The 13,970-nt window shown below is 45.9% G+C and overlaps 1 protein-coding gene across 2 annotated transcripts in view; it reads right to left on the minus strand.

The window, feature by feature from the left end:
- Positions 1–5,762: 5,762 nt before the first annotated feature.
- Positions 5,763–13,970, minus strand: part of LOC119390145 (peptidyl-prolyl cis-trans isomerase FKBP8) — a 35,908-nt gene continuing 27,700 nt past the window's right edge. For both annotated transcript variants that reach the window (XM_037657707.2, XM_037657706.2), the window contains exons 11-12: positions 12,267–12,407; positions 5,763–8,837 (exon numbers count right to left, since the gene is read on the minus strand). In XM_037657707.2, the coding sequence (XP_037513635.1) occupies positions 8,748–8,837; positions 12,267–12,407 (231 nt within the window). In that variant the 3' untranslated portion in view covers positions 5,763–8,747. The remainder of the gene's footprint in view (positions 8,838–12,266; positions 12,408–13,970) is intronic.

Raw genomic sequence — 13,970 nt, forward strand, 5'->3', positions numbered from 1 at the left:
CATGATTTTCATGTTAACTCGTGTTATTTATGTTCGTCACACTGTCACGTCGCAAGATACCAATTTTGGTGTATATCAAACTAGCAAAACGGCCGCCAGCGCACCATGAGCGTAGCATGTAAATCATGCTGTACATGACATGCGTGTCATGATTTTCATGTTATGACTTGTCATTTATGTTCGTCATACAGTCATGTTACGCCATGCCAATTTTGGTGCACATTCGATGAACCAAGCGACCAGGAGAGCACAAAGTCGTAGGCGGCTAGATAGATAGATAGATAGGTAGAGATACGCTCAAAGTCGCAGAAGTTCGCTAAGAAATGCTTCGCATTTAATAGAAATCAGCTTACACGTGAGATAATTGAAGCAGGAGAGATTGAAAAGTTGGGCGAAAGGTGTGTTAGTATGCCTTCTATCGCGCTGACGAAAAAGGAATTTGATTCTCTTGGTGTCCGTTTTTGATGCTCAGTAATGTTGCTGCTACTTCTGCGCAGCAGATGTGCTCATGGTTTTGCCCTATAAGTAGAGTTGAGATCACAAAATAAACTGTTGAATGTAGCGCCATGTGTGTGCGTGTGTGTGTCTTCATTGTGTGCTCGTCTTCAGTGCGCTTCTACCCTTCTTAAGCATGGAATACCGACATGCCCACTTTACCACTTTGGTGGTGTAGTAGATTCGAGCTCCCTATAACTCGGAGCACCACTCTTCTTCAGTGCGGCGTTGAGGGCCCCGTAAGGAGGGACACCGCCAGAGCATGTGATCTAAACTGCTTCGCGCGCTACAATCGGGACAGTCCGGTTCAAAAGCGTCCGTGTAAGATGAAGGCCAGAAAATTTCGGAGCTGCGGTCCTATATGTTATTATTGTCTTATCGCGGTGGTGTTGGGGATGTTTTTCGGATGTTTTTCGCGAGATCTTCCTTTCAGTCCTCGTCCGCCTTTCATAGGATGTCTGATGCACGAGGACATCGCTTGTATGACAAGGCTTGTAATCTAAACGCGAAGACACACGGAGGTACATTAGGGCCTCCAAGATTCGCGCACACAATCTCGGAGGCTACGACGCGTCACTGAATGTTTATTCTGATCATTGTGTAAGAAAAGTATTTTTTTTTACACCGTGATTCTGACGAATTCCGGCGCGGCGCGCATGCACGCGCTTGCGTTTCTGCGCCCGCACGTGCTTGGCGCGTCTTCCGCGACAGCGCGGACAGCACCTCTTCGTACATGCGCGGTATCGTACGTTCGTATCAAACGTCGCGGGGTGAAAATCTGTTCGCAACAACCGTACTCCATTACATTGCAGGCCAATGGGCCATGGCCGGGACCAAAGAAAAATTAGTATCACCCCGAAATTCGTATGAGCCGTGATCGTATCACCGAGGTTTCACTGTAGTTGGGATTCACACCGTCCGGTTGCTTTTCTTTAACGCGCGTGCTCGCGTCCCAACAGTGGTGATCCGGACGAGGCTTACCGTCATTTAAACAGATCGACGCCATGCACACCGCAACTGGCGCACTAGCCATTTCCGCCTTCTACATCAAGCTCCCGCCATTTTGGACAGTGGATACGAAGCTTTGGTTCTTGCAGGCGGAGTCCCAATTCGCCGCTCGTCGCATTAATACCGACCTAACAAAATATCACCACGTGGTCGCTAGCCTCCCACCGACAACAGCGAGCGAAATACCAGATATACTGGTCGCTTCACCTGCAGAGAACGCGTACACAACACTCAAGCACCTGCTCATCAGCCGTCTCAGCCAGCCTCAGCGACTGCAACAGCTACACGCCTGTAAGCTCGGCGACCGGACCCCCAGTGAATTATTGCGCCACATGAGACAGCTACTGCATACGGCCAACGCTGCCACCACCGACGCTGACAGCAGACTGCTTCGCGAGCTTTTCCCGCAGCGACTTCCTACCAACGTGCGCATGGTCCTCGCCTCAGCCACCGACAAGGACCTCTCTCAGCTCGCCGAACTCGCGGACTTAGTGGTGGCGGTCGCTACGCCGTCCATCGCGGCGCTCTGCGACGGACGGCGGAGCCAACTCCCTCACCACGCGGAGATGGGAAAGGTGAGGAGAGTGAAGAGAAAGAAAAAAAAGCCGGCAGATCCCACGCATTGTGGGAATCGATGTAATGCGAAGCAGCCAGCAAAGAGCTGCATACATCGTCTAGTATGCCATTGAGGAAAATGCGTGACATGGTTTTCATGTTAACTCCTATTATTTATGTTCGTCACACAGTAACGTCACGCAATACCAACTTCGGGGTCGATCAAGCTAGAGAAACGGCCGCCAGCGCCCCATGAGCGTGGCACGCAAGTCATGCTGTACATGACATACGTGTAATGACTTTCATGTTAACTCGTGTTATTTATGTTCCTCACACGGTCACGTCGCAAGATACCAATTTTGGTGTATATAAAGCTAGCGAAACGGCCGCCAGCACCCCATGAGCGTGGCACGTAAGTCATGCTGTACATGACATGCGTGTCATGATTTTCATGTTAACTTGTGTTTTTATGTTCGTCACACAGTCACGTCGCGCAACACCAATTCCCGGGTAGATCAAGCTAGCGAAACGGCCGCCAGCGCGCCATGATCGTGGCACGTAAGTCATGCTGTACATGACATGCGTGTCACTATTTTCATGTTAACTCGTGTTATTATGTTCGTCACATAGTCACGTAGCGCAATACCAATTTCGGGGTAGATCAAGCTAGCGAAACGGCCGCCAGCGCCCCATGAGCGTGGCACGTAAGTCATGCTGTACATGACATGCGTGTCATGATTTTCATGTTAACTCGCGTTTTTATGTTCGTCACACAGTCACGTCACAGGATACCAATTTTGGTGTATATAAATCTAGCGAAACCGCCGCCAGTGCCCCATGAGCGTGGCACATAAGTCATAATGTACATGACATGCGTGTCATGATTCTCATGTTAACTCGTGTTTTTATGTTCGTCATACAGTCACGTCACAAGATACCAATTTTGGTGTATATAAATCTAGCGAAACCGCCGCCAGCGCCCCATGGGCGTGGCACGTAAGTCATGCTGTACATGACATGCGTGTCATGATTTTCATGTTAACTCGTGTCATTTATGTTCGTCATACAGTCACGTCACAAGATACCAATTTTGGTGTATATCAAGCTAGCGAAACTGCCGCCAGCGCTCCATGAGCGTGGCACGTAAGTCATGCTGTACATGACATGCGTGTCATGATTTTCATGTTAACTCAAGTTTTTATGTTCGTCATACAGTCACGCCGCGCAATACCAATTTCGGGGTAGATCAAGCGAGCGAAACTGCCACCAGCGCCCCATGAGCGTGCCACGTAATTCATGATGTACATGACATGCGTGTCATGATTTTCATGTTATCTCGAGTTATTTATGTTCGTTACACGGTCACGTCGCAAGATACCAATTTGGTGTATATAAAGCTAGCGAAACGGCCGCCAGCGCACCATGAGCGTGGCACGTAAGTCATGCTGTGCATGACATGCGTGTCATGATTTTCATGTTAACTCGTGTTATTTATGTTCGTCACACTGTCACGTCGCAAGATACCAATTTTGGTGTATATCAAACTAGCAAAACGGCCGCCAGCGCACCATGAGCGTAGCATGTAAATCATGCTGTACATGACATGCGTGTCATGATTTTCATGTTATGACTTGTCATTTATGTTCGTCATACAGTCATGTTACGCCATGCCAATTTTGGTGCACATTCGATGAACCAAGCGACCAGGAGAGCACAAAGTCGTAGGCGGCTAGATAGATAGATAGATAGATAGATAGATACGCTCAAAGTCGCAGAAGTTCGCTAAGAAATGCTTCGCATTTAAAAAATCACACCATCTCCGCTAAAGGGGACCATGAGGCGATGCGAAGCAGCGTTTCGGCATGTCGAGCGCGCGTTTCAGAGGGGTAGTGAAGGGGAGGAGAGAGGGGAAGCGGAGAAGGGTAGGGCGAAAGTGGGAGAGGCGAGAAAGGGAAAGTGGGAGATGGGGAACGCGGGAGAGGTGTGTGGAGAGGGTTCGCGCATGCGCAGTAGGGGTGGTCACGCCGCACTCCACCACCGGATTGAACTCCGCCATAAGATGCTTCGCATCTAAAAAATTCAGCCAGCAGCTCTTCGTGAACACTGTCGAAACAGCGAAGCGTATGCCCGTCATTCATCAATCTATATCGTACTTCTATGTTTTTCAACTCTTCCATACGTTGGCGCTTAGCTTGGGCCTCTCTTGCGCGAATGTCGCGGTTGTTTCGGCGACAACATGCCCGTTTTCACGTTTTCTCATACTCCCTATGAAGAAGCCGCCCAACGTCGGGCGGCTTCTCCATAAGGAGAATGAGAAATGTTCGCCATCTTGAAAGCGCAAACTCCTGAACCACCTGAACACTGCCACCGACACGCTATTTTACACTCCACTGCGCCTCACCGTCACCCCATCTAGGCGCGTTTCCCGAAAGTTCACCCCTCGACATCCTCTGGCCTCACCTCTCGAACAAGCCCTCGCCTCTCACAGCCCTCCCCTTCCTACCGAGCCTCACTCTCGCCACACTGCGAGGCCACGTGATCACCGCTAGCACCTCCTGGCACACTGCCAGAACATGTAGGGCGATGATGATGATAGCTGCGGCCATATCCCTTTGAAACGTAATGTACTTACGGGCACTGCGTAACATTACATTTATTATGGCAAATGTGTATACATGTACCGAGCTGTCTTTGCACACATCGACGTCCTGATACGATCCTTTCATCCGTGTAGAGTTATGCGGCTCTGGTGCACGTGCCACCCATACTGCTTCCGAATATTTTTACACGTGCTGTAAACAGAGCTGGGCAAGAGCTTTGTTCAAGCCTGATTATGGTAATGACTGGGATCATCCTTGTTCCATTGCTGTTGACTACACAGATATGATACGCACCTACCTGCTGCACCTGACATCTAGAAGCCGTATGTGTACCTACCTGCTGCATCCGACATCCAGACGAGACGAACAAGCAAGCGCGCGCCTTGAGACCTGTCGTACATGACCATACGAAAATGTTTCGCACCTTTACCACTAGAGAACAGGCACATGTGCCATAGCACTGTGAAAAATGGCGGATTCCGGAGCTACGGATGGTCTCGCCCCAGTTGCTGTTCATGTGCATCCGCCATCTCGCACAAGGTGGTGAACACTTCAGCATCCTAATACCAAAGTGACCACAATTTGTCTTACCACAATGTTTACAGCTTCGACCGTCATCCATCATCGCAGGGCAGAGTGGCCTTGGTGTTTTAGACTGCAGCACCTTCTTGACCGACTTGCGAGTGAAATTGCTCAAAGCAAGTATCCATCGCTCTAGAATACTTACACCATGAGGACATTTGTCAGGGAAGGCAAGGAGAGTAGAGTAAAACATTTTTCTGACTTTTAGACAAAGATAAACAGATGAAAAGTTGAATTAAGCGATCAACTGTGGTCAAAGCAGTGATCCCTCATAGGTGCTGACACATCTTAAGCTTTAGTTTTGTAGTTTTGAGCGCCAGAACAATGATAGATCTGGCGAAGGGTAACACTGTGGCAGGGTACTCGATATTAATTTATCCACATTGTACATGCCGCTCTATAAATGTGTCCAGCACCCCGTGGTAAACAAGCGTTTTTGCATTCTGTTCACATCGTAATGCGGCCTCCATGGACAGAAACAAACCCCCAACCTTTGACCCAGCAGAGCACCACCACAGCCAATGCAGAAATGAAACGTTTTATTTGAACAGTTTTGGCAAACAAACTTTATGAACAAGAAGCTTTATGAACAAGTCATAGAGGATGCCTGGGCAAGAGCTTTGTTCGAGCCCTTTCCACCAAGTCCAACGTGTGGTAATACGCCACTGTACATATATTAACACTATAATAAGATTTCACATTCAACCCCTTTTCACACAAAAAAAAATGAAGTGAGAGGATAACAAAGCAACACCATGATCGTTCATGTACATACACACTAACATCCGTTGGAATGCTTATAAATGTATGGTGATAGCCTAATGTTGAACATTTAGCGATGACAGCTTTCTTTGTTTTAAACACAGAGGCACTTGTGCAAAAGATACATTCTTAGATGCTTTGTAATAACAAATTGTTCCAAATTGACATCACAGTGACAGACAAAAGAAATTAGCTGTATCGCACAATGACAAGAAAACTTACAGTGCTTGCAGGAAAGCACGAGGAAAGCAAAGAAAAAAAAAAGTAGATACCTGAATCACTGGATCGAGATAGAATGAAAAAAATATAGGTGTTATAACAGTAGATAGCTAGCAATAGCAAATATTAGCCACTATTTGGCCAATATTGGGCAATAATTTAGCCTAGTGCTAATGAGTTCTAATAGTACGCAAGTAAATGTAGTTGAAGTCACATGACCTAGGGTCTGTTATATTGCAGTGCCTTCGTGATTGGCCCATATTTTCAGTCTTAAATTGTCATACCAGAGTACAGAATGTGGTTTAGAAGGGCAAAAGAAGACACTGCCTTCAGTTTCATAAGCTAAGCTGCAGGCAAATTGCCGCAAAATTGTGAGCACCCTGCAAGGGTTTCTTTGTTGGAGCTATAGTTAGTGCTGAAACCGCAAGTACTAGAGGAGAGCATTTTCTTAAGTACGTGCTTACTACCCAAAGCTGACAATGACAGGACTAACTGAGTAACCTCAGCAAACATTAGCATAAGCTCTCCACCAATTATCGACAATTCTGCCTCAGCAGGTGAGCACAATTGCTCGCAATAACTCATCGAATGCGAACAGAAAAAGGCTCACAATAATTTTGTGGCTTGCATGCAACGACATTCACGGTGATAAATGTACCGAAGTTACACGCGAGCTTTGAACAAAATCAGCCTCTTAATTACAATCTTTTACAAGACTAAAGCCTCTGAAGGCACTCCTGTGTTCGAAGTCCAACCAAGCACAAAAAACAAGTTCCTTGCAGTACAGTAACCAAGTCAAAAGTAGATTTGACAATAATTGTCATACGAGTAGGCGAACTATGCACCAAGTGGTGGATACCGCAAATGGTCACACAAAACAACTCTTCACTTCAATCGAACGGCGTGCAATGCTAGGGATCTAAATGCTTTGGCATCTCAACATGTTCACTCACAATGATATAAAAAAGTGCAGTTTACGTAAGAAGCACAGGAAATGTGCGTGAAAGGCCACCTCAGAGTGTATAGGAAATCTGGGCACTTCAACGGGGAAGAAAGAGCTGTAAGCTTGTCAAGAGCTAGCAGTATTTCAGATGCAGAAAAAAATATGAGATCACTCAACTCACAATTTAACTTATACACCGACACGCATTACGTATGATCATTGCAACTCCAAATACGAACAAGACTAACAGAAGCGTTCACCCTTTCTAACCACAATCGAGCACTGCATCAAATTGTTCTGTGGCCAGCTTATTTAACAGGGCATTGGTCCAAATGCTCACAGCAGAGCTTGTATTAAGCGTGTGTTATTGCAGCAGGTGAACCAGAACATGGAATAACACAGCCTAGTTGCTTCCAGTTGGTTCGCGTTTGAATTTACGCTGATGGCCCATGATGCGAACAGCCCTTGCAATAGTGATTGAGATTAGTGTCCCTGTATATGCTCCTGCAGGGATCAGTTGCACATAGATCCACCATGTTTGCTCGAAAGCTATGCAGTAGTGTCACTCCTTCCTTGCGCAGGAGCCAAGTTTAGCACACTGATGCAAGAGTGCGTGTCTGCCTTGTGCGTTGGTATGGTGGCGCCACCACTCTGCTACACACGGCAACTAGCAGAGTGGAACTGCAGCCTCCACAATTCCATGCGCGATATATAGATACCCACGGTGGAATGCAGATGTTGCATCTGTAGTTAGCTTCTGAATGGCACAGTGGAATATTTGATGTCGTTTTTTCCCATGTTATAGTACTTTCCCAGTAGCGGCGCGAGCTGCACAAAAAAAAGACAGGTGCAACTCTGCTCCCTGCGGGGGGGGGGGGGCATCTACAGGAACACTACTTCAGATGGAATCACGTGACGATAACGGTGTCATGTGACAGCCAGTGTGTGGTTCATAAGCAATACAGCTAAAGCTGCCGAAGTTGCTTAAAGGTGCTTCTTCAACACTTTATTAAACAACCTTTCACACTCAACATAACAATGGCGGGGTATTGCTGTTACAACAGGTTGAGAAGCAGAAAAATATGAGAAAAAACAGGTTTCACTAATGCGAATACTATGGGCTTGAACAATGGTGCACTAACTAGGATTTACCTCAATAAGAAGGAGCTAACCTCTTGCATAAACAAAAAAAAATAAGAAAACTCAACCAGTACATCAGACCTCAGGCATGGTGAAGCAGTAACAATGGTGCAAAACAAGACAAAAGCATTTAACAGTAAAAAAAAAATTCATGACCTCAAGACCAGACAGCAACAGGCGGGAAATCTACAGAATAAAAACCTAAGAAGACTCAAAAGAATAAATCCGACAACAAGCACCAGTTGCCATCACAAGTTGTGCCGTGACGGCAGGCAGAAGAGGCCAGTGGTCTCATCATCCTGATCGTCATGCCGGTGCCGTTGGACACACTCACACAAAAATACCGCAGTCCAACTGCATGCAGTGCACGGAGAGGAGACGCATGCGTCAAGGTGGGTGTGCTGCTCTTTTCACGTGCGGGGCGTTCCCCAAGGAGGCAGCTGTCATATGGCACCCAGGTGGCGATAGGCGGCAACGCCAACAGCCGCAGCTGCCACCACCGCACTGCCCACGACCAACGTCCAGTTACGAATCTGCACGAGCAGAACAGCCACCCACAGTTCTTTAAGGGCTGCATAATATTGTACAGCCTAGGAAGCACACGAAGCTTTCCGCCTACCTTCGTTAGATCTGCAAGTACCCTTGTACATTAAAGTGACCTTGAAATAGTTCTCACAATTTTTTTTACAAGCCAATTGAGCCTCTAGCCTGGGGTGTTCGGATCATTAGCAGACTGATTTAGGCACTCTGCATAAGGTGTACAATTTATTGTGAGGCTTTAAATTTGTGCATTGCTACAGAGCACAGTACACTGCCAATTATGTCGCTACTGTGATAAATAAGATCACAGCGTCAGGAAGTGGCCAAGGAGAACCTGTGTCTATCCAAAGCTGCTTACACAAGCGGTCAAAAGAGCTCAATTTCGCAATACAGCTGAACCCGACTATATCGAATTCAGGTAAATCGAATTATCCTTTATATCAAACTATTTTCGAACACGGCAATGTCTCAACGTAAATGTATAGAAAATTCTATGTCCAAGGCAGACGAGACGCTTCCGGCGCCCGTAGAGTACGCACAGCTGCATATGAAAATTTCGAGGTGCTATTTATGTTGATTCCATATTTTCTCGCGTAAAACTCGCCCCTGCATATAACCCTGCATCCCTATCTAAAAAAGAAAAGAAACCCTGCGTATAGCCGTAAAGGCGTCTTCCTCACGTTATCGTTATAACTTGCACACAGAAATTCGCACCGAAAATACAACAATTCCATTAAAAGTTGTATATCGAATTATTCGATATATTGAACTAATTTTCGTTCTTTTGCGAGTTTGATATATGCGGGTTCGACTGTACTAAATTATGTTGCAAAAAGTGCAGGCAACACGTAAAGTGGCCACAGCATCATCTCTGTCCCATGCAAACCAAACATAACACAACCAACAAGTGCATAAACGCTGGCACAATAGCAAAACTCGAGCATATTGCAGCACATGCAAACAATTAGTTTCAAGGGAAACTGCAATGAACTCACGCAGTGCACGGTGAAATTTCACAGTACAACGCGCTAAAATGCGGAAAGAAGAGAAGAAATATGAAGGATTAGCAAAAGAACGACAAACAGGAGCCCACATTTGTCCTCCTTTCACTAATCCGCCATACTTTTTCTTTTCTTTCCACACTTTAGTGCATTGTGCTACAAAATCATGCCACGAACATCGCTGTTTTTGCCAACTGCACAGTGCTTTTGCAACAAGAAAGCAGAAAGCAAAAGCGCATTAGCAAAACGCAAGAACCATCACTGCTATCAAAAGAAGGCGTCATTACATGGAAACGAAACACAGGTAGGCCAAATGAAGTGCTCAAAGCCACTAAAAGTAATGCCTTAGGTGCCATTCTTTAAAATGTTTGCTCGTCCTTGAGACTTGTAGAAAGCGTCAGGTGGCGCGGCTAAAGGCAATAAATTTGCCTGACAAAGGTCATAGCACATTGTGATGGACTGTCAGCAAGCACGTGGTTGTCACGAAAAAGAGTGATAGTGCTATCACTGGCCTACTCAAGTAACTAAAGGGGCTAACGCTTCCCTAATCAACATAACCTTATTATCTCACTGCTGCGATGATTAATAATTTACATAGCACCAGAAGTTCGAATGCCAAACTCTGTGCTGCAAGAACCTGTGCCCCAAAATTATCAGAGCATCACCAAATCAAAGTGACAATGCAGTGACGACTAACAGAAGTCTAATGTACAAAGAAATTCTTGTAACAAAGTATTGAAACTTGATATATATTCAGTTCATGTCCACAGAACAAGAACCACTTTTAATGCTAACACTATAAGAAAGCAAGTTTATCCACGACTTCAATCTAACGCAGTCTCCCTGCCACCACAAAGGAAGACCAAGGAAATAAATTGAAATAAGCATGCGGCATACATGTACCAAGCCAAACGAAACTGCTGTTTTTTGGTGTATCTGTATACAACTGAATCCCTTTATAAGAGACATTGATGCAAAAGACAACTGGTTTATAAGGGACACCTTGTAGACAGAGTGCTGTTGCTTGAAGAGCTCAATAAACGTGAACTCAGGGTTTCTTAATCTCACTGCCTCCCACGACACTCCTGTCAACGTTACTGGTGAGAGAGGAACCAATAGGACAACAAAATATATTAACACTAAAGTGTTTTACACCGGAGTCAGCCAACGATATAAGCACATCCTTTCCGTCATGGATGCGACATCAGTAGAAGGGCACGCGGGTAGCTCTGAAAGAATTCTGAAAGAAACTTTAAAGAGCTACCCAAACTGCGAATCGAACCGAGGAATTCTCTATGGCCGACAAGTATTCTATCACAGGGCCATGCCACTGCTTGGAACATCTTCAGAAAAATACCCTACAGAGGCGTCATATCGGCCAAGGAGTCACGTTAACAGATGTAGTACCATGTGGCAGAAGCGCAGAATTGCACCAGGTGTTACACCATGTCAGATGCTCAACAAGTGTGTGGTCCACCTCTTTCAAAAGAGGCTCAGCCATAATTCAAGACCATCAATACCCACAGCATGAACAAAGTCTACAGCTACGTAGGTGCAGCGCGTGTATTGCCTTAGAGATGCGCAGTGGGTACTTTGCAACTGCATTTGCAGTAGGTGCCCCGGGAAAGTTTCGAACGGTGAACATCGTGTGGACAGAGGTTGTCATGGCTACACCAGGCCGGCAAGGTATGCTCCAGAGGGCAACGTTCTCACGCATTCTAGGCGCACACTAGAAACTGAGCCTCTCGCATTCAAGAATCTGAGCATGACGCAAGTTGCCAGGCTGCCATAGACACTACGGAATCGGATGTAAATCCACATAGAAGGCTGAGATGCCGGCCCGATAGCAACACACACTGCATGAACTGTATTTCTTAACATCGAACACAGTTGCAACTACTAAGGAGGCAAGCTTCACTTTCGTGTTACGAACGGTTCCTACATAGGAGGAATTATTCACTTGATGCTTTTTATGATGTATCTTTCGAGTTTTGAGCTTCGCGCAAAGTGAACATGTCTTTGTTACAGCCAATATCGTGGTGGCTCTCGCGTTTTCAGTTTCCTTATAAGAAGAATAAATGTCTCTGAAACGAAGCGTGGCCAACCAAGTTTTGTACTTAGTTCGCCTGAACTGATAATTCGCTATATCAGTGTTTGTTACAACGAGGTTCAACTGTATAAACAAGGTGGTTTTGAGAATTACTAGCTGCCAAACTATTATCCCGAACCCAAGCTCTGTTACCAAGTACTGGACCCTTCATGCACACAACTAACTTTTTCACTACCCATTCCTCCTACCGATGGTCAATCAGCCTAACCTAGGCTGGACAAACACCACTGGCCTTTTACTATCGTACTTGTGCATTCAAAGAGTAAAAGGATAAAGCAGCACTTGTTCAGCTATGGTGCCGGATTAGATACCTTGCCGAAGCGAGAGCCTTTGCTTGATTCCTTGGTGTCGCAGCTGTCACTTCCGCCGAACATGCGCTTGTACATGGCTCTCTCGACGCGGTCTTCCCTTTCTTTGTGCCACATGAGTCGCGAGAGTTCCTGCTGGATGATCTGTGGACAAGACGAGAAGTGGGCTCGTTAAATAGACACAGAAGAAAACACTAAGCCAGTTTAATACCGATAATTGAGAACTCTGTTGCAATATTAAGGTAGAAGGTTCACCAATACGGAAAAAAACAAAAGTCGAGATTTCTTTCTTTGAATTTCAAGCCCAAATGTCAGCATCTCAGTGTCGGCATGACGTCATGGACTTCACTCTTCGTAACTTAGCCGCATTAGATGAACAAATTTTTCTAATGCTTGCTAAGTGAAATATCCTCAAGCTGCCTTAGAACGTAATGCAAACAATTTTCTATAGGGGTGTGCGAATAGTGAAATTTCAGCTCGAATCGAATTTGAATCGAATAGTGCCGAATAGTTGCCAAAAATACCAAATATCGAATCGAATATCGAATAATATATTTACAGGGAATGTGTACCGTCAGTTACGGCAAGACAGAGGAAAAATCAGGGATGCTACGTTGTGCCGAAAGTTTTGTTATGCACTTGTTCGACAGTGGCTTTTGTTTCAGCTTTTATGGGTGCGCAGACATGTTGATAGAAGATCCGCCATTCCAGTCAGCAGCGCCACTTCTAACCTCCTAACAGCTAACAGAGGGGGGTACGGTAGCTAGTTTTTTCCCCCATGGTCACTCAATACGGCTCATTTGACAATGGTAATGTGCTTCATCGCCATGGATGCTCCGGACCCAAAAATCTTCGGGCGCCCGTTCACAGCAGCGTTTTAACTGAGTGCTGGAACGATTGGAGTTTCTGAACGAGTGGTTCGGTGCGGCAGTGGCGACTGCCCAGCGTGAACAAACTTTTACATGCAAGTCCAATGACCGAGGGTTTCGCAGGCTAAAGTCAGGACATTTTACTACGCTTGCGGCATGAGCGACCGAACTACGCAAGAAGTCCGTGCCTTCGTTTAGGGACCGAAGTTGTGAAGGGCTCGACAGTTTTCTCGTGTTTTTCTACGTGCGAAAATGACATAATCTCGTTTAAGATCAGCATGGGCTCACTTTCACTTTTGAACCAGGATGTCGGTGAAAGCTTTAACGAAAGGCCTACTGTGACGACGTTAGCATTAGTTTCTGCCACCCTACCCTAACCAAGTTGCACCATTGATTGGCCTTTATCGCGTTTTAGATATTCGTCCTGCCGAATTATTCGAAACTTCGAATACTAGCTATTCGAAAGTCAAATCGAATTATTCGATTAGGAACTATTCGATTCGAATTTGAAACTCGAATATTCGCACACCCCTAATTTTCAAAGATAAATAATTCTGTAGGCCTTAGCAGATTCCGTCAAAATCTATGAGATCGCGGTGAGTTGGTGTGGGAACCACGATGCGGCATCGCTAGAGTGTACTGGAATGGGGTACTGGATCCACAGAGTGCTCTGCGCTAAGGCATATTTTCATACAAATCTAAACCGACCCCACCCCTTCTTTCACCTAAAGATCTGGCTGTGGTTACCATGGTTAGGGCCGCACGTGGCAGCCACTGGCCAGTTACGGCCAGTATCGCGGAAGGATAATTTACTAACAAAAGAGAAATCACTACTCAC

Source organism: Rhipicephalus sanguineus, chromosome 4 (genome assembly GCF_013339695.2).
Source record: "Rhipicephalus sanguineus isolate Rsan-2018 chromosome 4, BIME_Rsan_1.4, whole genome shotgun sequence".
Classification (NCBI taxonomy): Eukaryota; Metazoa; Arthropoda; class Arachnida; order Ixodida; family Ixodidae; genus Rhipicephalus; species Rhipicephalus sanguineus.